The sequence below is a fragment of the Pan troglodytes genome, chromosome 4, assembly GCF_028858775.2.
Source record: "Pan troglodytes isolate AG18354 chromosome 4, NHGRI_mPanTro3-v2.0_pri, whole genome shotgun sequence".
In the NCBI taxonomy this organism is placed as follows: domain Eukaryota; kingdom Metazoa; phylum Chordata; class Mammalia; order Primates; family Hominidae; genus Pan; species Pan troglodytes.
The window spans coordinates 34,943,167-34,970,497 of record NC_072402.2 but is presented as its reverse complement, the minus strand read 5'-3'; the positions used below and the strand labels follow the sequence as shown (position 1 = coordinate 34,970,497).

Here is a 27,331-nt window from a genome sequence, read left to right as displayed (position 1 = left end):
AATTGTTTGCCTTGAAGTTTGTCAGTCCTGCTCGAAATCCTGGAAGTTGCCGTAGAGGTTTAGTCAGATTTTTAACCGAAAGGATGCATTTAAAACCACTTAAGTATAGTGAAACTTTATAGTGTTTTTGTTTTTGTTTTCCTTTGGAACTGAATTGTTTGAACTCTTTGCCTCTCTTAGGAAATATTTCACAAGAAAGATTTCAGACTTTTAAAACAACTATCTACATAATTGGAATTTAAGATTTTATTTATAATGAAATATATAGTATAACATTCTTCTGAGATTCTGTGTGAATTTTTGACAATTATCTTTAGGTTATGATTCAGTACCCCAAGTTGTATCTGTTCAGTAACCCCAAGTCAGTTGAATATACAAAGGTAGAGTCGTGAAAGACACATGGGGCATTCAGAGAGGAACCAGCTTCCTACCTGACAGCCCCCTGATGTCTTTCTTCGTGCTATTTAATTCCCTCTTGGTGTGATTTTTTCAGTATTTTGAAATGGCAGAGCTGTACTTTCGCTGTAGATATGGTGTCCAAATACAGCAAATGTAGGGCCTTGGAAAGGTCTTTGGATTTCTTTAAAATGCTGGGATACTCTCCCACCACCCTGCCCTTCCTCTCCCGAAGACTATGCCTGATAGCAATGACTGAGCATTTTGATTAACCCCCGGGAATTTTTATAATGTCTTGAAAAGAACATTGGACTGGGAATCTTTAGGAGACCTGATGTCTCACTCATAGCATCGGGGAAAATAATTGAACCAAACTAAATAGCTATTTCATAATCTGTAAATTGAGGCAGCTGAGCTGAGCTCTAGTTATCTCCAGACTCTCTAGCTCTCTGATGTGGTGATCCTAGAGTGACTACACTAGTTCTGATGTTTTGGATTGGGTAACTATGTGGTGTTTCAAGGAGCTTGGTGTTAGTCTAGGAGCCCCCTCCCCAAGGATGTGGTGACCTCAAACCTTAGAATGTTGGGTCAGATATTGAGGCTTTCTGGCTTTTGCCAGACAAGTCTAACCAGAGGCTTCAGCTTGTGGGAGGCTTTGATCTGGAAGAAGCCTCAAAGAGTTGAGCCAGAATTGTCCAACTGCAAGAAATGAGCAAACTGAAAGAGCACAGAATTGTCTTTGCTTGCTTCCCCATAACTATTTTGAATAGACCAGGAGAAGTCATTGGAGTTCTGTGCCCAAGGGCCTCATGCTCCTTGGTGTCTCCCTTCTGTCTTCTTCACTTGATGCCTCACTCTTCATCCTTCTCTCTAGAAATAACCCTAGAAAACACTTGGGGGAAATTGCCTTTTCTAGAAGCTGAAGCTGAGAGGTTTTTCCTTACTAAGCTCACTCTCTCCTTCTTGTTCCCTTGCAGTTCTTTTGCTAATGAAGTGAAATAGTCATGGAGGTGTTTGAATCCCTTGGAGGGTCCGGTTGTATCTGCTTCTCTCTGTATTAACAGTGGTACTTCTGCATGTTTGCCTTGCTCCCTTGTAAGGATGGACGCCTCAGGATGAGGCTAGGGTTCTCACTTTTTTTTTTTTTTTTTTGCTGGAGGCTGACAATGGAAGAGGTGACCCTAGTTTATACTGCCAAGAGACCTCTGTCCAGACTTTCTTGAGCCCAGATATGGAGGCAGAAGTTAGTGTAGGGGAAGAGAGAGGAGGAGAGGCAATTGGAAGCCTTTAGCTTGTATGTGTAGAAGAGAGAAGGTGATTGTCTTCCTCCTTCTCGGCCCTTTTTTGAGTTAGTCAGTTGCTGCTGTTATCAAGCTATGTTGAACTATGGAAACATGGAGAAATTGTAGAATTTGGATGATGCAGTAAAATTATCCCCAGTTGAACTATCAGAACAGTAAGTCCAAGTATTGCCAAGAAATTTGTTATGGAAAATAATGTTGTCATTAACATAATTTTTATTTATTAAAGACAGTGGCTTGGCTGGTACTGTTTAAATTGGCTTCAGCTGCTCATGTATTTATTTGGATATGTATGTGTTGAAAGTCCATTGGTAAGCCAATCGTGAAATCTGCTCCTGACAAGAACAGCAGTGTTAGATGTTCTCCAGAAAGTAGCTACTTGCTATTCTATCCACTTATTTACTGTAATTGGAGAGCAAGCTAATTAATGTCTATAGAGTGACAAGTATTTGCTCCATAATTGAAAGCAGAATTATGATTCATTTAGACAGTTCCTATGATTCTTGGTTTCAGGGGAAGAGATTTATAATCAGCTCTTGAAGATACAGATGAGCCCTTTGGAGAGCTGACCACTTCTCTGCAGAACTTCGTTTGCCTGCTTTTTGGCAGTTTCAGTGCCTGTTTGTTCCTTCACCATAAGGCAGAAAGGTCCAGAGACTGAATTCAAATCCATCTACCTGAATCTTAGCCAGTGAGCACTTTAAAAGAAATTTAAGTAATGAGGAAGGATCATGAGAGTATTGACCAAACTCAGTTTTGTGGATTTTCAGTGCATTATAAGTACTCAAGCTTTCCTACACCTGTCCTGTTTGCTATGAAAAATTGAGTACATTAGCTATTGATTGCCTTGATTTTCTTGTGGAATTACTAATTAGAAGCAAACTTTTATCAGTCATGCAATTATGCCAGCGAAAAGGATATTTGAAAGCACACTTATCCCAGGAGACTTCATCAAGTGGGACAACCCTAAGGGCTGTATTAGTGAGAAGTTCATGGGAGAAGGAGCAGAAAATCTCCTCCATATATCCTACAAAGGGAGGATTCTCCTGTGTCCCACCCTCCCACGATGAAGGGGGCCTATTTGTGCTTCCTGAAGCCTTGATTTGATGACACTCCTTAGGGTGTGATCCCAGAGCTGAAGTTCAATGTCTGTGCTAATGGTGGCTGTGTCTATGCATAGTGTGTAAATGGAGGCACTCAATAAACATTGGTAAGCAGCCCAATGAAGGCCACCACTTGCACAAGAGCCAGTGCAGATCCCTAGGTAGGGCCACTGACCCTTCAGGACAGAATGGAAGAAACTGCACACAGGGTCCTGGAAAGCCGTTGTAGTTTCTTCATTCTCAAAGGTGCTTTCAAGTGCTGAGTGAGACCTCAGTCCCCGCAGACGAGAGCTCCCAGGGTGAGCTCTGAGAAAAGACAGTTAGTGCACTGGTCAGAGCTGGGATTATAGTTGACGCTTCCATTTACTGTGAGGCCACCAATGGGGCAAATTTGGGCAAGTTACCAAACTTCTTCCCACTTTAGTTCTCTATCTGTAAAAGCCTAAAACTTCTTCCCATTTTAGTTCTCTATCTATAAAATGGAGACATAATCCTTATGATGTTAGAGGACTGGACACACTGGCAAAGCCTGGAGCACCCAGTCTAACCCCCGAGTGGGTAATGTTGTGGTAGATGTTCATGCATGTTATTGTTAAAATTAAGCCCACAATACATAAGTTGTGTCACTAGAAATTAGGTTGAATCTCTATCATGGTTTATTAAGATCTTCCTCTGGTTGGTGGAGTTTCTGTCTTTGACAGAATTCAGATAGTCTGTTAATAAACAAAAGTACAAATAAATAACCTAAACAATACTTTTTACTGCAAGGAGGTGAATTGAGATAAAGTAGAAACAGAAAGTAATAAAGGTGAACATGTCTTCTCCCAAGTTTTAATTCTTAGGGAGAATAGTGCAGTGGGATTGTTGATTTAAAAACATTGCAAATGGACTAATATATCTAAAATACAGACTCAAGTGACTTGATGATAGCTGTATCTGTTTCCCTCTGAACCAGTTTTCAAAAATTATGATTCAAAAGTGTACGATTATGTAAAAAAATATTAAAGAAACCATCTCTTTGTACCATAACACTTCAATAATTTCCACCTTTTCATGTGTTCTTGGTGAAGTCTTTTTTTTGGTGTGCATGAAGTGTGAAGTGTAGTTCATTTTATTTTATTTCTTTTTTTAAAAATGTGTAAAACAGTCAAAAGTGGGAGAGTAGAGACAAGCTTCTCGAAGCAATGATGGCCCTGCGGAGCATGTGCCCTGTCACCCATCCTGATGTCTTGCTCATACTGGCCTCTGTTTGCATCTAGATCCCCAGATATATCATCACACTCCATGAGCTCCTTGCTCACACACCCCATGAGCATGTGGAAAGGAAAAGCCTGGAGTTTGCCAAATCAAAGCTAGAGGAACTGTCCAGGTATGCCAAGAAGTTATAATAAAGGCTTGGGAGAGGAAAGAAGCAAGTTAGTCTCTTGTGGAAACCTCCTGTATATGTTCTAAGGAACAAGAAGCAAAACAAATCCAGCTTCTCAGATTCACCTGAAAGTTAAATAGTAGCTTGTGAGGTGATATTGAATCATCATTCACATTCATTTGAACCAAGAAAAATACGTATCTTGGAAAATGTTCTTATAGCATGTGAATTTATGTAATTCAGATTAGGTGTATTTTGGTTTAAGTTTGGAAATGTTCATGTTTCTTTCAGCATTAAAAAAAAAAAATGATAGCCAGGTGTGGTGGTGTGCACCTGTAGTCCCAGCTACTCGGGAAGCTGAGACGAGGGTGCAAGGGGTGATGATTATTTGACCCCAGGAATTTGAGACCAGCCTGGGCAACATAGTGAGACCCCATCTCAACAAAAAAGACTCTCAGTTGCATTTTGAATTCATATTTGGTAAGAAGCTAGAGAATGTACAGTTTGCATTTCTCAGTGACTTTTCATTGTTACAAGCACTTATTTATGTCTATGTTACTTTAGCTTATATGGGATAAATGGTCTAAAGGTCTCTTATTTAGTCTGCCTCCAAGAAATGGCCCCCTAATCTCAATGACGGGAACTGGCCACAAAATGACATGTTGCTTTCCTGTTGCACTTAGAAGCAGACATGCCCAGGATGCTCGTAATTGCTGACCCATTAACTATTTAGAATCATGAGGCACATTGGCTTTGTTTTCGGTCATGACCTGTTGAAGCCTGGAAAGATCCAGCCTATTTCCCCCAAACCCCCGGTTCAGTCGATACAAGCTTGCAACCGAGCTTCTCAGATGGAGCTCTTCTTTGCCTACATGCTAGGGCAAGAGAAAATCTCTCTTACTGTGATCCTGTCTGTGTTGTGTCACAGAGTAATGCACGATGAAGTCAGCGACACTGAAAACATAAGGAAAAACCTTGCCATCGAAAGAATGATCGTGGAGGGCTGTGACATCTTGCTGGACACCAGCCAAACGTTCATCCGCCAAGGTAAGTCCTTGTGAAATGGACCCGCGACCTGATGCGCTGTGCGGCTGTCACATGATCTCGGCACACCCCGGAAGGCGTTCTGAACAGGCGTGACGGGTGCAGTGCCCGCAGGACCCCCCCACGGCCTTCGCCGAGGCGGTGGTTGAGGCCCACCTTTGTGCTGTTTCTTTTCAGGGACCATGAAAAACAGCAACACAATCATAGTAAAGCACGAGTGGGGCAGGCAGTTACATTCTGACTGGACGCTCCTCCTCAGCGGCCCGGACATTCTCTGCAGCTCCAAGGAGGACCGGTCGGCCTGGCCCACGGCCGTGGCAGTGCCAAGTGCTGACGATACCCAGGCCAAGGCCCAGGAGAAACTTGCGTTGCTCAAAGCCCTTTCACATAAGACTGGGGACCATGTCCGAAGTGAAAACAGCTGTCTGTTGTTCCCATTTTTCATCAGCACTTCCGGATCCGCCCCACACGATATAATTTGATTCAACTGGTAACTCCCGTTGCCAGATGAAATGTCTCTGATGGACACTTGCCACGCTTTGGTAATGCAGAAGCTGTCGTGTTTGCGAAGTGTGCTTTGGGGGCATCACTCGATAAATTAAGCTTTTGAAGAGTTAAAGATATTTGTGCCGGAAACTGTGGAGAAGCAACAGCCTGACAGTGCCTATTTCTCCTCGGCTGTTATTTCAAAATGCAAGACGTAAACCACATCCCAAGTTATTTTTTTAGTGCTTAAGTCCTCTGGGGGAGGGGAGAATGCCCCAGGCAATTGATTTGAGACAATATATTGCACACATTTATAATTTTGAATTTGGTGAGGAGTGGAATATAAATTTGGAACTCAAATTAATCGTTAATGTAGTTTCTGTTTATAATGTGCCAATGCATTTGAAGATATTTGTGTTGCCATTGCCTACCATAATGTACTGCTTAAAATCTCTTTTTACCTCATCAAGAACAAGACAATGTTTTGTGCCATTAATTTTTGCACAGACTACTTTAAAAGTTTAATGCATGCCATTCTATTTTCCATTATTTATTTACAAGGAGAAACCACACATATGTTAAAGTTTGGGAGTGTATTTTAGGAAATGATTCCTTTTCTCATTTTTGGCTTTAGATATTCTTTTTTCTTTAAATAAGGGTGGAATATAATGCTGACAACATCAGGCCCTTGTAATGCCTCCTCTATTCCTCTGCACAGACTGTGTCCCCACATTGGCTTCCTGCCTGCCAGCCTCTGTGCCTTTCCTTGTGCTGTCCCCAGCCTGGGGGCTGGGAATGTCCTTACCATTTCTTTTGTGCCTGTTGAAGTTCTGCTTGTCCCACCAGGCTCAGATCAGATACCTCGAAGGAGCCTTTTATAATTTCCTCTTCTTCCTCCTCCCCTGTCCTCCAGTTAGAATGGATTTACCTTCCACTTGTTTCCAAGGCACTTTACTCCTGGTGCATGTATTTCCTCCTCTTGCTTGTGTACCTCTCTGTCCTGGTTACTGTAAACTCTGAAGGGCAGCACTTAAGGAATTCTCTCTGCCTTGCCTTGTCTAGTATGATGCTTTCTGTTACAGATACCTGGAAAATGGGCGTTGAATTAAATTATTTACTGAATTGCAATTATGACTGTAAAGTGTTTTATGTTGTATTTTTCTTGTATTGGAGTTTCCTGAAAATGTCTACTAATTGACTTGTGCTTGATAGTATGTGAGAATGGAGACGAAAGTTTCTATAATGTACAATTTCTTAAAGGATTTTTGATTGGGAAGTATTATAACCCACAAACATACTATATTGCTAAAAAACATAAACTTTTTTAGGTCTGAGCTTGAAAAAACATTCAATAATGAAAAATGCTGGAAGGTCAAATACTGAATGTCATTTTTTTTCACTGCAATTGGAGAGAAAACAATCATGAACAATTTCTCCCTTTATTCATGCCCATATGTTATTAATTCCTTGTTATGTACCACATGTTTAAGGCACTTCTGTCAGCTATGAATATTTCTGATATTATTATCGTGTTGATGTCAATATAATGATTTGCCTTTTAGCAGTATTTTTCTGCATGTGTGGTTTGGTTAGTTGTTTAAGAGTTATACAGTAAAGTTGGTTTCTAAAATTCAGACCTCAATCTGAAATTAGGAAGTAATACAATCACAGACAATTTGGAAAGTTTGCATTGTTTTGCTTTGGTTACTCCTATTATCACTTTTACATAACACCCTTAACGACTTTAAGACCCATTGAGGTGTTTTCAAAAATTATTATTTAAAAAAAATTTAGAGGGATTCTTATTTTCTATGAAATGGTCTACAATTTATCTCTAAAGGTGTACTAATATTTGTGTTAATTACTTTTAGGGATGATATGTGGTCTATTTCTGTGTGTGTGTGTGCGCGCACGTGCATGTGTGCATGTAGTTTCCACCTTATGTGAATTTTTATTCATAAGAACTAGAAAAATACGTCATCCAGATCATCTGAAAGATCACCTCAGAATAAAGGCATCAGAAACTCTTGAATGTTTTTTGATGAGGATTTAGTGATTGAAATAATGAAAGTTTTATTGTAAATGGTTTCCCATTATTAGTCTGTTGGATAGGATACAGAAGACTATGTTATAGAAATGGTCTGATATTATCATTGTTTTCTAAAATCTGTTAATAGTTTGTTGAATAAATGTGTGAGTGTCTGAGGCAATGATAGGAAAACAGTCTAGCTGCGTCACTGGAGGTCAAATCCTGTCTCCCCTACTTCCTTGCTGTGTGATATTGGGCAATTTACTTAACTTCTCTATGCCTCAGTTTCTTCTCCTTAAATTGGAGTTAATAGTAGTAGCTATCTTTTAGGATTGTTGTAAAAATGAGCTAATGCTCACAAAAGCACCTAGACTAGTACCTGCAAGATTATGATAAACTTTAAAAGCCAGGATCCAAATTTTGGAATGACTTCCTATTTTCAATAACATGAAATATGTATGAATATTTAGTAGAAGATAAAGGCACTCTAAGCTGACATTTTGTACAAAATCTGTTATGCATTGTGAACAGTGTTTTGTGGAAATGTAAATCAGGAAAATGAAATATAGGTGACTGAATACAGGACTAAGTGCCTTGAGAATAAGACATGGACCTTTCTGGTATTTTAATCATTCCTAGACTCTAAGTCATGCACTTTCAATGTACCAGTGTTCTCTGAAATTGTAACTTGGGGTCTAGAGACAGTTATATCTTCTCAAATGCCTAACCCAATAAGCTGGAAATGGCTCTTCATTCTTTTTCATCACTCAGTAGAATTAAGAATAAGGGGCATAGTCTTGAATGCCATTCTGTGGGAATGAAGTGATTGAATTAACAGAAATTTTGTTGGAAGTTGACCCCAATTATTAGAGAGACCGATGACCAGGATGCAAAGAATCATGCTATAGCAATGATCTGATGAATTACTAAATGAATACTAAGTATTTCTCTAATTTGTATTAGCTAGCGAGGAATCCTTTCTTCATATCTCATAGCTGTGTTGAAACATCATGTCAAATGCAAGAGAAAATGTGAAAAAAATCCACTTAAAATGCTTTTTCCAAATATGATTATTTCACAAACCATAGTGTTGCAATTTCTCACTTTTAATTCAGATGTATACATTTCTGTATGTACCTAATGTACACAGTCTCCTATGTCTCCCTTCTACTTGGATGTAAGGTAAACAATTATAGATTAAGCATATTAGTGTATGGTTGCCAAGGAAACATTTATTTTTTTTTTTGTCTCACAGCTGAAATTCACAGTAATTGCTAATATATGAGCTAACAGCGTATTCTGTAATTTCTTTCTAAATTGTATTTATTTTTATGTATTCTATAATTTCTGACATAGAAAATCACTAAATTGCTAGAAGCATTTACTAACGAACACGTTATTATTGAGTTTTCACAGCTTGCTTATAGCCTTTCTGAAAATGACTCCCAAAGCTATTTGTCCACCAAGATTATTTGTCCAAGCCTCAGTCTTTCACTCAGCCCTAACTCATGGGCCTGATGACTCATGGCCCCCGTGGCAGAGCTAGAACTTACTCTCTTCCCATCTGTCTTCTTTCTGAGTCTTATATTTTATGTGGCTGAATCCCCTGGCTACATCACTCACTTCTCACTTAGGCATGACCTTAGGCGAGCTACTTGGCCTCAGACCTCAGTTTCCCCATCTGTGAAATGGGAGGCATTAAACCATGTCCTCTGCAAGGCCTCTGGCTTTGATTGCATCCTGAGCCCTACGAGCCCATCCTTCTGCTGCTATGACTTGCTCATAGACTTCCCTAACTTCTGCCTCCTGCTTTCCCCTGCCTCCAGTACTCTATGTCATTCCTTGCTGCCTGGGCTGCCAGCCAGTTTGCTCCCACCCACCTCACCTCCTTCATTCACTCTCCTCTTGCCCATCCCTTCGTGGGAGTCAAGCCGTCTCCTGGCCCATTGTTCCCCAATCCCACACCCTCACCCAGGACTTCTTCCTTGCTATTCTTTAGGCCCAGAATAGCTGCCTACTCTGTGTCTGTCAAGCATCCCACTGCAGCACTCACCAAAATAGACAGTGTGAGATCCAGGCGTGGAAACTTGGGTCTCTTGCCACCCTGTACACCTTTCAATTTCTGTTAAAAAGTAGATGCAATTTGCAACATTCATATGTTAATATGAACATTTTGTGACTCACAATCATAGTTTTACCAACTTACATATATATATTATTTATATGGAGAACTTTAGTGGTCTTTTTCTGCTTATTGAAGTAATTTGTGCTCATTAAAAAAATCAAGAAGCTAGAAAAATGTATGAAGAGGAAAATAAGGTTGTCTACAATCTCATCTCTTAGTGATGACTGCTGTTAATGTTCAAGGGTTGGATATGCACTTAATGATTCTTCTGAGGGTAATATGAGCCTGCGGAAGGCTGCATTTGGGGTAGGTGGTAGGTTAAATAAATGTAAGAAATTTGACTATCTCAGGGCACTTCAGAAGTCAGAATCAAGAGGTTGGCAAGAATCTCTGTTAGTACTTTTTGGTTTGATATTTAACTTAGATTGGAATTTTATTTTTGGGGTAGGGGGAGGTTGCTATGAGGGTGAAATCTAGAAATAATCAAAGGTAATGTTGGTATTATAAAGTCTGTGTATAGCTTCTCACATTAAATGGAAGGTAGTTTTGCTCCTAGGAGTATACTGGGTATAGATTTTATGTGGATTATTTTCTGTTTAGATTCCACAAATAATTTTTATCTCACATAATTTAAATGTAACTTGAAATAGGTGTCCTTTAAAAATAGTTCTTAGCTAAATTTCACTGAATTATATAATTTATATATTTTTATAATATACATGTATTGTACATTCTATTTTTAAAATACAAGGTAAACTGTATTAATATGCTATTTATCTACGTTCTGTGCTTCAGGAAGAATACATTGCATTTGCTTTTTGTTATTATTCTATATAATTATGTAATATGTATGTTATTATTAAATACATAAATTGATTGGATCAGATCACTAAGGACAGATGGCAGAAGTGCTTCATTCTTTGAATTCAATTTTGCCATCTTTCAAACTTATTTTCCAGTTTATAGATGAAGAATCAAGTCTAAAGTGTTTCACAAAAATATTAGGAACAGTTCAGCCCTTAAAATACAATGCATTGTTTCTTCTGCTCAGACTGGAAGAGAGTTACTTGTTCTGATGATGTGTCACATAAATCAATCCCTGGTATTTTGGGAAACGGACCTTAGTGTTTATTGCCGTGGACATGGTCCTCACTTGACAGAATTTTAACTGCTGTGTATTCTTCATTTTTGTAATCACCAGGTTCTCTTATTCAAGTACCTTCCGTTGAGAGGGGGAAACTTAGTAAAGTTCGCCTGGGTTCGTTGTCTTTGAAAAAGGAAGGAGAGAGACAATGCTTCTTATTTACAAAACACTTTTTAATATGTACAAGAAGTTCAGGAGGGAAGCTTCATCTGCTCAAGGTACTGGTTTTCCATAACTGTTCCATTTATCTTCCAAGCACTTACAAGTTATTGAAGTTAACTCATTTGAGACTTTCCCGTGCTTGGTATTATCATAAAACAGATTGTCATGATTGCATAATGAGTGAGGTAATGTACTGTTACCAACTCTGCCATTTAATTCGTTGTCATTTAAATTCAAAGTAACAGAAATGTATTTTAAGTATGCATCACCATAAAGAAATACAATTAAAATGGTAACCTGGACAAAATTATATACTGTACTGTATCTGTATAATCATATACAAAGTTATATACTAGTTGACAACTACTGAGCTACAAAAATCTTCTCAAATCGCTACAATGTACCAATGCAATATTTGCTAAATCCTATTTTATCTTTCTCTGTACTAGGAGTCAGCAAACTATGGCCCATGGCTTAGAGCCTGTTTTTGTTAATAAAATTTTTTGTTTTGTGTTTTTTTTGTTGAGATAGGATCTCACTCTGTTGCCCAGGCTGGAGTACAGCAGCGTGATCATAGCTCACTGCAGCCTCGAACTCCTAGACTCAAGCAGTCCTCCTGCCTCAGCTTCCCAAGCTGCTGGGACTACAGACATGCACTGCCATGCCCATCTAATCTTTAAAAAATTTTTAGTAGAGACAATGTCTTGCTATGTTACTCAGGCTGGTCTTGAACTCCTGGCATCAAGTGATCCTCCTGCCTTGGCCTCCCAAAGTGCTAGTGTGAGCCACTGTGCCTGGTGTACAAGTGTGAGCCACTGTGCCTGGCCTGTTAATAAAGTTTTATTGGAACATAGCCACGCGCGTGTCTTTGTGTCTGTGGCTGCTTTTATGCTAAAGTGGCAGATCTGAGTAGTTGTGACAGAGATCATATGACTTGCAGAGCCTAAAATACTTACTATCTGACCCTTTATGGAAAAAGTTTGCCTAGATAGGCAAACTTTTTTATTATTGCTTATAAATATTATTCGACACCGTGATGACAGCTTTCTACTGCTTAAGCCACTTCCTGGTTGGTGAGTTCAGCCCTTTGCTAAGGTGCATTACTCTCTAAAGCCACTGTGGTACCATCCAAGTCTCCCATCAGCCGACTTGCTAAATTTTATAAACAACTGAGTGAGAGTGGGTTGAAAGGGAAGGATTTTACTGAAGTTAAATGAGTTCACTTCCTTTTGCACATCTAAGTTTAATTTTGGGTTCTATGAAAAATTATTTATGATGCAGAATTGCTATGCTTTCTTCCATGGCAACTTGAATATAGTGTTTACAAATCAGAGCTTCTCAATCTACACAAGACCTTCAGCGTCTTAGTGGAAAATTGGTTTGTTTCCAGACAGGTGGGGTTCTGTCTCTAATAGACTGCACGTTGATTGAGGAGCCAGATGCAAGCGATGATGACTGTAAGTCACATTCGATCACTTAGGATTCTATTAGAATTAGAGGCGGGAGAGAGAGGCTGAGGATGAACTCCCTAAAGTCATTTATGTATGAAAAATTGAACCATTTAGCCCATGAGCCTTGTTAAACCATCTTTGGGAATTCACACTTTACTGAATTTGTTTTGTGATAGTGACTATTCAGTGGCAGATAGAGAAGAAGGAAGAGTTGAATTAGAGTGTTGGAATTCTATAAATCATGGGAATTTTTTTAAAAAAAAACTATGAAATCAGAAGGAAACCAGGATTCTAGTCTCAAGTAACCTACTGACCTCAGCTTCTTCATCTGCTTATGAGCTTAATAAAGCCCTCTTCATGCCTGAGAAGTACGATATTGCTGAAATGAGAGTCCCGATTTGAGTGCAAATGGATTGTATAAATAGAATAATGTGAAGGCAGCTATCACTCTTTTTGTTTTTTTGTATTCTCATCTAATTGTTTGGTTTACATATGTTCAAGCTAAAGGTTCTGGGCAAGTGTTTGGGCACCTGGATTTTAAAATAGTGGTGGAGCCTCCCGACGCTGCCGCCTTCACTGTTGTCTTGTTAGCACCCTCACGCCAGGAGAAAGCTGCCTGGATGAGTGACATCAGTCAGGTAAGAAAGTGGCTTTTGCCAAATTTTTGTTTTTTAAATTTCACAACTCAAACTTTTGGAGATAGTTTTTAGAGGTTTTTTATCTTTATTAAAAAATTACACTCAGTTGCTATGGTCACTGCCATAATCACTATGTATCTTGATAAGCTGTGATCATTATCATTTTTGTTGTTGTTGTTTTTCTTCTTAAGGTTAAAATTTGCCTGAAATGTAGCAATTGGATTTTAGTTCCTGGGCATTTTACACCAGCAGCAAATGTAATCATTTGTGTTGAACAGTATTGAGATTGCCCTGTTAGTAATAAATTCTCTAATGACTCCACTCCATATTTTGCTTATTTGTTTCTGAAGTAGAATAATGGTGAAAGATACAAAAACAGCCAACATAGGGCTATGGCAGGAAATCATGAATTAAAGAATCAAAAGAGACACCGTCTCTAGTATGAAACCTGAAAATAAGCTCCTGTATTTCGTATATTAAAAAATTAGGGAACAGAATTTTTACCTTTCCTTGATCAGCAGCGCCAGTTGGGGAATTGCTCCATTTATTTAGGAAATAATATGATTTAGAATGTGTCAAAACTAGTCATGATTGGACTTGGACATTCTTATTCAAGCTCCATATGAATTTTGGCTCTGTAGGGGAAAAGTGTTGCTATGTAAGAAAAATATTTTTTAAGGACTTGATAATTATTTTCAAAGTTGTTAACTCAAAGAAACTGGGGCACATGAAAAAGGTATATATTGTAGTTTTCATGCTTTTTTTTGGAAGAGCTTATAGTAATTTAAGACAAGTGGAAACATGAATTCTATCATAGTTATTTGGAACTTAATTCTTTTTTTGAGTGACTGAAAATTGAGGTGAAATAGAAAATGAATGTCAATAGTAATCATTTTTATTTGTCAAAGAAGTTTTACAGACTTAATCTCATTTGACTCTTACAATAGTATTCTGAAGGTAAGCAGAGAGAAATTAGTCCCATTTCACAGGTGAGAAAACTGAGGTCTGCAAAGTTAAGCATTTGTCAAAAGCTGCTCAGCTGCATTGAGTCAGAATGTGAACCTAATCTGGGTCTTTTTCTATGTTTAGCGCTCTAAACATCCTCTACAAGAGTGCCTTATGCTGGACTTTTACTTATATACCCTCAGGATGGCTTCAATGGCAAATAAATAGCTAGAAAAGAAGCCATTTCTTTTCTGCCTGACAAGGAAATGAAAATATGGGATCTTCCATTTTTGTGGACTTGCATCCTTGTGGTGATTTATTCATACGTTCATTAGCTCTATGCTATATCAATTAATAGCATATTAAGTCTCTCCCTATTTGTAACACATCTCTTACTTTATGAAACTCTGGATCATTCATTGACTCTTTGAACATTTATTGAGGAATCACCATGTGCTGTCAGGTATTGTGCAGGTACCAGGAATACGACCATGGTTCTTGCTCTCAGGGAGAATAGGCAGGCTCATAGGGAGCAAAAGGAAGTAAACAGCTAAATGCAAAAAATTGTGTGCGTGTTGTGAAGCCAAGATATGTAGGAAGAATGGGGAGAATAGGAGTAGGCAAAGGTGTTTTTCCACCTGCTTCTACCTTCTACCTTATGATATAATTAGGGCTCCTAAGATACAGACTTGATAAAAGCTCAGGTGACCTTCTTTAGCATGACTGGGGAGACATTGTTAAGAGAGAAAGACCCTTGGAGTGCGTGAATAATTCTGTGCCTGGTCCTTTAAAGAAAGGCACCCAATGCTTTGCCTGTCACTAGCAAAGGTCTAAGTGAGTCTTTCCCTCTGCTTCTACTAGACGTTAAGGTAGAAAGAAATACACAACTTCCTCCTTATTTCTCCAAGATGCTATGGGTATTATGCTGCTTAGCAAAAAAAAAAATTGTACTAGATTATATCTTCAGTGGAAGGAGGCTAACCAAAAGTTGTATCTGTTTTTTCTGTTTTGTTTGTTTGTTTGTTTGTGGTTTTTTTTGAGATGGAGTCTCGCTCTGTCGCCCAGGCTGGAGTGCAGTGGTGCGATCTCAGCTCACTGCAACCTCCACCTCCCAGGTTCAAGTGATTCTCCTGCCTCAGCTTCCCGAGTAGCTGGGATTACAGGTGTGCACCATCACACCCAGCTAATTTTGTATTTTTAGTAGAGATGGGGTCTCACCATGTTGGCCAGGGTGGTCTCAAACTTCTGACCTCAGGTGATCCTCCCGCCTCGGCCTCCCAAAGTGCTGGGATTACACGCGTGAGCCACTGCACCCGGCCAAGTTATCTTTTTTAGTGATGGGGATACCATCACACGAAATGACTATGGCATTTTGTGGCTTTGACATTTGTGGTTTTATTCATTCAACAAATATATTTATGCAGTGATATATGCCTGACACTGTTCTAGAGATTTGTGACATATCATGAAGAAAAGAGACAACAACAACAAAATTTTCTTAACCTTTTGTAACTTCCATTCTAATTTGGGGAAGACCAAAAATAAATGATAAGGGTAATAACTAAGCATATACTATTTTATATTAGAAGGTAATAGGGCAAGGTAAGAAGGATTGGGCTGCTGAAGGTGGGTGGGTTGGTATAGTTTTTAAATGGTGGTCACCTCATTCTGAAGGAGACTTTTAAACAAAGGCTGTAGTAGGTGATGGAGATACCGTGTGAATATGTGATGCCGTGTGAGAGGGAACAGCAATTGCAAAGACTGTAAAGTAGGAGGATGCTGCATGTTTCAAGGAATACCATGAAAGGCAGTGTGGCTGGAGTAGGGTATGTGAGAGGGAGAATAGAAAAAAAAAGAAAGTCAATGAGGTAACAGGGGCCAGATCAAGAATGCCTTTCTAAGCCAATGAAAGGGGCTTTGGCTTATACTCAGTCAGATGAAAGCTATTAAAGGATTTCAGCAAAGGAATGCCATGAACTGTCTTAGGTTTGGAAAGGATTGCTGTGGCTGCTGTGTTGAGGATGGGCTGAGGGCAGAGGGTGAGAGTGGAAGCAGGGAGATGAGTGAGCAGGCTGCTGCAATAGTCCAGGCAAGAGATGTTGAGAGCCTAGGCCAGCATGGCAGGAGTGGAGTTGGAGATTAGGGATCTGAGCCTGGATTCATTTTGAAGGTAGAACCAGCAGAGTTTTATTGTGGATTAGAGCTGAGATGTGAGAGTAAAAGGGTGAAGGATGACCTCAGAGGTTTTGGCCTGAGCAACTGGAAGGATGGAGTTGTCATTACCTGAGATGGAGATATCTGCTGGGAAAAGAGATTTGGGGGTGAAAAGCAGAAATTTACTTTTGAATATATTGAGTCTCAGAAGTCTGCTAGACATTTGAGTGGAGTTGATAAATAAGCAGTGGGATATAGAAGTCCAGCATTTAGAGAGAGATCCGGGTAGGAGATACTGCATCATTTGGGTGGTATTTAAGGCTGTGAGACTGTTGAGATCGCCAAGGGAATATGCATAGGTAGAAGTAAGAGGGCTGCAGACTGAGAGAGGGGTCAAGTCAGGGAGAATAGTGAAGAGGACCAAGAAGGAACCACCAGTGCAGCTGGAGAACAGCCAAGAGGACATGGTGTCTTAGCAGCCGAGTGAAGAAAACGTGTCAAGGAGGAGGGAGTGGTCACATGTCAACTGCCGCCAAAGGCTGAGTGAAGTAGTGATTGTTCTAGTATACTTAGTGATTTTGCTGCTGTGGAGTTTGAATGGTGGGTGGGTAGGTGGTAGGGACAGAGTGCTGTGCTCTTGACTGAGCCTAGCCTGCTGCCCAGAAGCCTGTATCTCATCTGGCTTTGTTCTCTGCTTCAAGCATTTTCCTTTTATAGGAGAGATTTCGTATCTATTCATGGAATTAGTCTCTCAAGTGTATCTCTGGGCATATCCATTATTAATAAGATAAGCTTACTGAATGCTTGAAATGTACTATTTAATATTTTATTGTGTATATGTGAAAATATGGACACACCAATGAACTAGAAATATTCCCAACACGCAACACACTAAAATGTTTATCAAAATACCTTCCACAGATAACCTATATTAGAATTACGTGAGGACTGTTTTAAAATGCAGATTCCTTAACCCACATTCCCCAGATGCCATTCTAAACTCCATAAGCTCCATAGATCACTTCTGCACAATTAAAGAACCTCTGTCCTGAAGAGTGAACTGTTTCCATCTCTAAAGTCTCCACAATCTTGCCATATAGAAATAATTGTACAGTTTGCCTCTCAGTGTATACATACATCATGTTTGCTTTTTACCTCATTTACTTATTTCTATATTCCTATAAACTCTTCATATTCATATTGGCTATCTATTATTCATCTGCATTATATTAAATATATTCAGCTGCATCAATTTACTGCTTTTATAGCTTTTTCTGAATAATTGAGCATTGAGTGTATGAGCTGTTTCCAAGTTTGAGGATTAATACATAATGAGGTGCTAAACATCTTCGTGCGGGAGTTTTCCCCTTCTTTTAAAGTCCCTTGTTGGTGTATAGTTAGAGTATAAGGCTGGTGTAAAAAGCCTGATCACTCTCCTTATTTCATGATTCCTAGTGTGACAGACTGCCACAATTCCTTCAAGAAATATGTAAGTTATAATTTCACTACATCATCAACAAGGTATCTGTGTAACTCTCTTCTAAGTCTTGCCAATGTTAAATTTGTCACATTTATCACATTTTTCTATTTCATGGAGAAGTGTTTTTGCCTTCTAGTGGTTTTAATTTACATTTCTGTAATTATCAATGAGATTAACATTTTCTACTATTTCTGTTTGTCTTTTTATACTAGGTAGACAGTAATTCACTGGCACTACCCTTGTAGACTAGGGATGTGAACATTTTCTATTTAGATTATGAATATGTTCTCCATTATTTTGTCGTTTTAATTTTTGTCACTATTTTTCTTTTCTTTTCTTTTCTTTTTTTTTGAGACAGAGTCTCGCCCTGTCGCCCAGGCTGGAGTGCAGTGGCGTGATCTCGGCTCACTGCAAGCTCCGCCTCCCGGGTTCACGCCATTCTCCTGCGTCAGCCTCCCGAGTAGCTGGCACTACAGGCACCCGCCACCACGCCCAGCTAATTTTTTGCATGTTTAGTAGAGACGAGGTTTCACCGTGTTAGCCAGGATGGTCTCAATCTCCTGACCTCGTGATCCACCCGCCTCGGCCTTCCAAAGTGCTGGGATTACAGGCGAGAGCCACCGCGCCCGGCCACTATTTTTCTAAATCTTACTTTTTCTGGCTTGATTTGAAGCCACCTTGCTAAGCTACTGTATTGTATTATACTAATCATAGGTAGCTCTTTTTTTAATGTGATAAAGTGGTTCCTGAGTATTGCTACAATCCCAGTTTCCCATAAGAAACTCTACAAAACTTAAGACTTTTAGCTTTGCCAGGTCTCTCTCTCTCTGAAGCTGTAATTTTTAGAAGGAACGATTGCTTGAATGATTAATCACACTCTTAGTTACACCAGTAAGGCCATAATTAACTGTTGGCACCTCTAGCAAAAAGTGCAAGTGGCTAATGGTCTCAACCAATAATTCTTCCCCTTTTTCATCTATTTATAGGGAACGATTTGAGGCTGAAGATTTGACTATTTATTTCAATAAAGCACATTCATTTGTGCTTGTCTCACTGTCATACATAATGGTTTATTAAACAGATCCACTGTAATTATGGCTATTAACTAAAATGCAGAATTAAAATTTATCTCTGAGCTTCTTGGTTTGGATAGATGTCCCAAAATATAGACCTGTGTAGACAAATTTGTAGCACACTGGACGTGCTTTCTCCCTAAAAATAGTTTTTCAGAAATCAAGAGGGAATTTTCTACTTTAACATAAAAAGGTGAATTAAAAAAATTGACTCTAACCTTTCTTCCCAGTACTTAGAAGTATCAAGAAGGTGGAAAATATGGCAACACAGTAGACCGCTGGTCTATAAATAGGTACTGCCTTAGGTAAAACCCTGAAAAACTCTTGGTGGAGAAGTCACTCGCAACACTTGTCCAAAGACCAGCTGCTTCAAAATCACTTGGGGCTTTTGTGAACATACCTACTCCCAGATCCCATCCCAGCTGTTACAAACTGAACTAGACTATCTATGATCTAGGAATCTAATTTTGTTATCCTGTTAATTTCAAGGTTTATTGTAATTCATATAAATTCAAGATGACATTAAAGATATCTGAAACCCTGCTTATTTGAATATATTTCTTCTTAACTAAGTGAACTGTATACAGGCACCACTTCTTCCCAACAACCAGGGTACATGCTTACATAACCATAAATATTTACCACACCTTCCTCTGTAAGTCTGTTCATGTACACACTCACATATACCAATTCTATTATAGTTTAACTTTTTTTTTTTAGAACAGAACTCTTTCTTCATTGCAGCATTACTCCAAGTCCCAAATGGAAGTAAGATAAAAGCAAAATTCTCTGGTCGAAATAAAATTGGTAGACCTAGAGACTCCAGGAGCCATTTTTTTTTTTCACACTCCTGTTTGTGAAGCCTGGGGATGTCCCTAAAGTCTGGGGATGGGAACTCATTTTGAAAACCATTCCCCTATTTTATATAAATGTATCATAATAAGATCGATCTATCTATCATCTCTCTCTGTCTCTCTTTCTTTCTCTCTGTCTCTCTCTCTCTCCATCCATGCATCTATCCATCCATCGCATGGATAGATTAAAGGTTGTGTACCAATTATCAAAGACATTTTTATATAATTTAAAATATGACTTCATTATATGGCCTTTTGAAGTATGGTTTGGATTGAATGTATATTTTGTTCTCCTGAAACTTGAATGAAAGCGAAAATTTCCTTTTATTCCTAAAATAATTTTGATGCTTGACAATGACTCAGAAAGATTTATGAATGAGACTTGACACTGGATAATGAGATGTGCAGAAATGGTCACATAAATCTCCTCTTTTGAGTTTAAAACGTTTATCTCAAGTTCCAATTCTGGTAGTATGGAGGACTGAGCTGATTTAGGTTCCCCTCTAGCTATAAAAACAGAAATGTTTAACATATAAAATCATTAAAATTAAAAAATTTTAATGCGTAGGTATATTTATAGATAGGAAGGGAAATCTCTTGTTGCCAGAAACAAGGGAATTTAAAGCCATAGCAGAAAGCTTGTAAGCTAAAGACTTACAGACTTGGGAATGATTTTAGACTAGCTATTAGTTCCACGTCCTGGGAGTATTAACATATAAAGAGGGCAAGAGTTGGCCTAAGGCCCATTAATCAAGTTGTCTATTTAAAGTCTGGGCATTGAAAGGGTGTTCTCTTTGTGAAAAAAGAGCCTAAAAAACTGTACCCATTGACCCAAGGAAAGAAATAAAGAAGTTTGTCTTTGTTTTGGGTTCTGAATTTTTAAAAATCTTCTTTTTAAAAATGAATGTAGCCAGACACGGTGGCTCATGCCTGTAATCCCAGCACTTTGGGAGGCCGAGGCGGGTGGATCACTTGAGGTCAGGAGTTTGAGACCAGCCTGGCCAACATGATGACACCCCATCTCTACTAAATGTACGAAAATTAGCCAGGCGTGGCAGCACATGCCTGTAGTCCCAGCTACTCAGGAGGCTGAGGCAGGAGAATCACTTGAGCCCAGGAGGTGGAGGTTGCAGTGAGCCGAGATCATGCCACTGCGTTCCAGCCTCGGCGACAGAGTGAGACTCTGTCTCCCAAAAAAAAAAAAAAAAAAAAAAAAAAGAATGTGTCTGTGGCCTACAGATTTGAAATCAGACTTATTCACATGGTGTAAAGTGCCAAACTGAGAAATTGTTATAAAAATAACTTTTGAGTGTTGAAATCCCAAGCATGCTTGCAGCCCGAAACACAAAGCCACTCCATTAGCAACACTTCTACAATCTGGGGCTCGTGACATGTGCTCAAATTAAAAATTACAAATCTTGTGAGTAAATTATGTATCATGAGTGAGACTCAGCAGGCATGGAGAGCAGTAGAATTAGTGCTACAAGAACCTCAAGTAATAGGGTGACAACTTGGAAAAGACCATAAAATAACAAGGCTTAAAGTATAATAAAACTATAAAAGAAAGAAAGAAACCATAAGGAAAGAAGAGATCACTGTGCAAAAACCCCAGGCTGACCTGTCAAAGAACCACATAGAAAAATCTAAAACTAGAAACTATAGGACCACAACATTACATACTCATTAGAAATTCACTGAAAATTCATTAAGTCAACCATAGCTAGTGAGATGATTAAGAACCAGGTTATATATATAGGTATGTGGTTCTATACCTATATATAGGTATAGAATATAAGTATAGCTATATTCTATATAGCTATAGATAGATATAGATATAGCTATAGTATATATTCTACATACCTATAGAATATAGATTCTATATTCTAGGAAATTACCTCAAATACAGCAAAGAGTTAAAGAGTTGGCAAATATGAGAAATTCAGATGGAAAATAGAGTTAGAAGGCCCAATATACATTTCTGGAATGAGAATTGCAGAAAGAAAGATTCAAGGGAATAGAAAAGATGCAGTCTCCAGAGAGAAAATGAGTAGGAATTTAAAAAGTGGATGAAAGATATGAATCCTCATACTGAAGAAACATACCAAATTCCAAGCTGCATAAACTCAGCTAAGAACCTCATCTAGACACGTCGAGGTAAAACTATGGAATATAAAGCACAAGAAGAAAAATCTCGAAAGGTAAAAAGACAGATTGCCTTTGAAAAATTAAAAGATAGGAAAAAAACTTTTTCACAAGGAGAAATTTGTAATAGTCACTGTATCTTTGTTATAGCAGAAAATGAAAACCTCTTAAATGTATACATATATGAGATTGACTAAATAAACTGTAATTTATGTTTATATAGTGGCATATATAGCAGTTAATGTGAATGAACGAACTATGCATATAAATATGAACAAATCTTAAAAGCAGTGTTGTGTGAGAAAAATACAAGCATCTATATAAAAAATTTAAATGCAAATAATATTGTAATTTATGATGGGCAGATACACAAATATATAGTAAAATAAGAAAAGAGGAATGAAAGAAGGACAAGTGGATACCCATCAGCTTCAAGATAGTCATTACTTCCAGAGTAGAAAGAGTCTATTGGAATGGAAAAAAAGAGGAGGATTTAACTGTGTTTATAGTGTTTTACATCCTTAACAGAAAAATGATGATCTGTAGAAAATATGGCAAAGTGTTAATAATAGTTAAGTCTAGTGGCTGGTATGTGGATGGCTCATTCTTTTATGTATATTTGAATTATTTCATAATAAAAAATAAAAACATTAAGATAAATAAAAGTCTATATCTATTCATTTTTGCCTGTATCTCTTAAATTTCTAACTATAAAGTCCTATATTCGTGAAGAGAGAGAGATGAGAAAAAATGAAGACCTCTTCTTTCCTATTTCGTAGATGAATAATTTATTTAAAAAATAAATAGCTTAATAGTAATAAAATTCTTTACTCTTCATTTTTCATCGTTTTTGTGATAATTTTCAGTGTATTATTTCCCCTTTCCAATTCTCTTTTATATAATTACATGGTTTTTCAAGTTAAATATTGTTCCATCCAAAGTAGTACTCTATGTGTATTCATATTAGGTATGAAAAGCCAGATATATTTTATATTTTCTCTCTCAAATTTTATGCAGTATTCTGACTAAGCTGTTTATATGTAACACTGTAGCTGATCAAAAATGTCTCAGTGTGTCTCTTCTGTTTTTCTCCACAAAGCCTTTCCAGATCCTGGAAAACAGAAGAGACACACAGCTAAACCCTGGATTGGCACCATAGATGAAGGGTGGAGGAGGGGAAAGCACTTGCTTCTTATGTTGGGAACAGGAGAAAAAGTTCTATTTCAGCTCCCTGGAGTGGGCTCATCTCTCACTCCTTGGCACTTGGGTTACACATCATGGCTTGTGGACTATGGAAGCTGACTGTCTTCCCTACTCCTACTTTGAACCCTGCAGAGTTTCCGGGGCAAGTGAACTGGGCAGATTGGTCTTGAGACGCCCTTCCTCTTGGTTCCCTCTTTCAAAAAGCAAAAACTGCTTCCCTTCTTGTCTCTAAGAGGAGGGAAGTGGACAAAGTCAGCCCCCAGAGAACTGCATCTTAAGATACCCTGATTGTGGGTATCCTGTAGCTTTGATGGGCTGCCAGGTAGCTCTGCCCTTCCATTCTCTGACTGTTAGTGCAGGTAGGATGACAAGCCCTTTGAACTCTTCTCCAGTGGTGCATTTCCTGGATTTTCAGACCCAATTCCTGTATTCCCCAGGGGTTTGGACTATGAATCCCTAAGAAACAGGTTAAATGTCTGCCTTCTGACCCCCTGTCCAGGACGAGACAGAGATGCTTCTTTATGACCCAGGTCTGTGACTCTGGCCACCTCCAGTGCCCGTCCCCACCTTGTCTGGGCTCCACTTAAACAGTGTGGTTGTCTCTGGAGCTGTGTGGGAGCTCTGGGCTGAGTTTAAGTGATCTCCCCATTACCTCACCTATGTTCTTGATGGTGCAGTCGTTCTAAGGCTGTTGTCTCAGTAACTATGCCATTTGCTTAGAATATTAAAGGAAATTGAAGGAACATTGTTCATTTCCCACAGGTCTCACCAAACACCATGTCTACTTTCCCACTTCCTGTGTTGGTTACCCAAGGGGCTTCCTCATTGTGATTCAGAAACACTGAGAGTGAAAAGAAGTCTAAGGAGTAGCTAGAAAGGTCGCTGGGTGAAGGAGCACTTACCCTTGTCAGTGTGCAACCCCTCTCCCCATCCAATCCTTTTCCTCATTACCCCACCCCCTGACCCCGCCACATAGCTTGGGAAGAACAGGGATGATGTTAATCTGTTTTGTCCCCATCGGGATTAGTAAAGTGAATTTGAAGTGACTTGCCTTACTCATCTTCAAACTCTTTCATATATTACTTTTCTTCTCTTTATCCTCATTTCCCAGTACTTAGCCCAGTGTCTTCACATAGTAAGTACTTGATAAATGCAGATGTAAGACAGCCATTTAGTAAAATCCCAATGCTGTGTAATCAATGCATCTTCTTGGTGCTCTTGAGAATTCGAAACATAGACTGTCTAACTTTGTTTAAACTCTGGGTGATTCGAAAGACATTTGGCTATGTTTTTTTCCTTTTAAATATATTTGCATCAGAAAATTTAAAATTGCCTTATAACCATGGCCATCTTTGATTTTACCTTGTTTTTTTTCTCTTGCTTTTATTCAGTAGTTCATCAATTTTTATTATTCCTTTCTTCAAAATATGTATGTCCACCCTTTCCTCTTCATTCTCACAGCCTGCCTTAGGGGAGGTATGAATCATTTCATTTACTGATTCAATATTATTCTGATCATCCCTTGGGTCTCCATTCATTCTCCCCTCGTTTCCATTGAATGAATACCACCATGAGGTCAGTTTAGATCTTTCAGCGTAAGTGAGCTGCTTAGAAACCCTCAGTGGCTTCCCATCTGCCTATAGGATAAAATTAAAATTCAAGACTCCCTTCTCTATAGCCTGCCTCCAACTGATTTCTCTGTCCTGTCTCTTACTTTCTTCTCCATTATGAATGCGTGCACCAGCCAGCCCCATCTCTTCATTCTTCCATGTATGTTCCCACTTTGAAACAGGGCCCTTGATGTGTATTTTCATCAGGCCCTGACAGAACTTTCCCATAGAGAGGTAGTGTGGCCTTTCTTGGGGCACAAGAGGATATCCCACTTACTGGCAGCTTGGCTCGCTGGTTGAAACACTGACTCTACATAACTGGACACACAGGATGCAGCAGTTTCAGGATTTCTGGGAAAACACTATTTCCAACTTCCTGATGCTCAAGACTTACACGAACTAGGATAAGAGAAGCAGCATTTCTTCAGTGTGAAGAAGAGCAGCCCCTGCTTTTTTCTAGAAAGTGTGAAACCTGTGCTTGCAACCAGACCAGCAGAGGAAGGATGGGCCTCTGGGTCACATTCTTTGGGGTCCACTACAGGGTTGTGTGTTTGGAATTGTACTTTCAGCTGTTTATACAAAACAGTTTGCCAAAACTTGTAGTTATTTAAAGATATTGTTGGCCAGGTGCAGTGGCTCGCACCTGTAATCCCAGCATTTTGGAGGCAAAGATTGGAGGATCGCTTGAGCCCAGGAGTTCAAGGCCAGCTTGGGTAACATAGCGCGAACCTGTCTCTACAAAAAAAAAAAAAAAAAAAAAAAAAAAAATCTCACTGTGGTAGCACACACCTGTAGTCCCAGCTACTCAGGAGGCTGAGGTAGGAGGATCACTTGATCCTAGGAGTTTGAGGTTACGGTGAGCTATGATTGTGTCACTGCATTCCAGCCTAGGCAACAGAATGACAGTGTCTCTAAAAAATAATAATAATAACAAGATATTGTTGAGGACATTGTTCACTACATTATTCAATATTTCTCTTGATGAGAACCCATGAGATAATCGTCCTGTCTGGCCCTAGACCAGGATTAATTGACCTTCTACTAAACTGTGAATTTCGTAGCTAACACTGAGTCCCTCTTTGAGTTGACTACTCCACAGCCCTGCTAATTTTGAGGCCCACTTCTGGCAAGCGCTCTCAACATAAAGTATGTGTGGTGGCTTCATTTCAGGCTTCATCTTATTGTTTGCCATCCTTTATCTAAATCATCTCTGATTTTCTCACTTATCTTGACTTTGTCTTATTATATGTGTTTTTGTAATCCACTCGTGGGATAAGGTGGAGCATAAATTCACATATAAGCAAAAATGGCCAAATTTATAGGTAGATGATCATAATTATTTATATGAAAATATAACTCCAAATTACTTCCAGATGCTGTAGCTTAAGGAAATATATTGAAGGGGAGCTTAAAAATATTCTACTTTCTTCCCACAAGTGGCATCCTTTATGCTTTGTAGTTGAAATAATGGCATAAGACGTGAGGAAAACAAAGTTTTAAGGAAAAACAAGTATGAAAATGGCTGAAATACTAAGTACACTGAATAGTCAGAATTCCAGTGATCTAAAGCTTCTTACCGGCATATTCACTCTTTTATTAGAACATTGGTGTTTAGGGTAGACCCTGAGTTCAGGACCTATGTGAGGTCATGTTGCAATCAGCTTCACTGCGCTATTTAATTATAGCCACAAAACACTATATAGTATCATAGTGATTAGAAGCTATTTTTTATTTTAAAAATTGATTATATTTTTTCATTTTCCTGTTTTGTTCAAAGGGAATATGTATAAGTCAAAGTAAATTCTTCTCTAACCCAAAATAATTACAGAGAGAAAATGCAAATTGATAAGGCATAGATTAAATAATGAAGGCAGAGAAAATTAGCACAGCTTCCTGAACTCTCCTCTTGGAAAAGAGAAAAAGATGATACAAGGCTTTAAGCATGCCAGAGACAGGAGAAATTACACACTGTCCCTTCACCAAACTGCATTAGTATCAGTAGGGGCTGCCAGAAGTACTAGTAAAATGTGGGAATTTATTGGCAAAGAATACCTGAGAAGCAGAGGCAGAGCTTACTAGTGAGACAGAAGATGAATTCCATCCTAGGAAGCCACTATTTCTAATCTGACTACTCCACACCACCCCCTGGTTGCAGAAAATGAATATAGCAAGAGCAATCATGGTCAGGTTCCAATCACCTCTCAAATAGCACTGGAGCTGCCAAAGAATTGTGACCAAGTGACATTGTGGTCAGAATTCTTGGGAAATACATTCAGGGGAAGTACAGCTGTTGTATCTGTCCTCAGGTATTTGTCAGGCATTTAGTTGGTACAGTTTTGATGTCTGAATACTGAATCTGTTCATCAGTGTATAATATTTACCTACTCCGTGTGTGTGTGTGTGTGTGTGTGTGTGTGTAAGAGACAGGGAGAGAGAAATTGAATGGATTCTTTTAGCTATAAACAATTGTGGGAATATATGATCTGCCTAGGCTTTCATGTGGGTTGTAATTGTCAACTTTTTATTTCACAGTGTGTGGACAATATACGATGTAATGGTTTAATGACTATAGTGTTTGAAGAGAATTCCAAAGTCACTGTGCCACATATGATTAAGTAAGTGTGA

At 38.8% G+C, this 27,331-nt stretch overlaps 1 protein-coding gene across 5 annotated transcripts in view; it reads left to right on the top strand.

Moving 5' to 3' along the window:
• RASGRF2 (Ras protein specific guanine nucleotide releasing factor 2) overlaps positions 1 to 27,331 on the top strand; it is a 278,649-nt gene that overhangs the window by 130,377 nt on the left and 120,941 nt on the right. For all 5 annotated transcript variants that reach the window (XM_517672.9, XM_009448923.5, XM_016953054.4 and 2 more), the window contains 6 exons: positions 4,060 to 4,169; positions 5,095 to 5,213; positions 11,052 to 11,212; positions 12,547 to 12,613; positions 13,109 to 13,245; positions 27,239 to 27,321. In XM_517672.9, coding sequence (XP_517672.2) covers positions 4,060 to 4,169; positions 5,095 to 5,213; positions 11,052 to 11,212; positions 12,547 to 12,613; positions 13,109 to 13,245; positions 27,239 to 27,321 — 677 coding nt within the window. The remainder of the gene's footprint in view (positions 1 to 4,059; positions 4,170 to 5,094; positions 5,214 to 11,051; positions 11,213 to 12,546; positions 12,614 to 13,108; positions 13,246 to 27,238; positions 27,322 to 27,331) is intronic.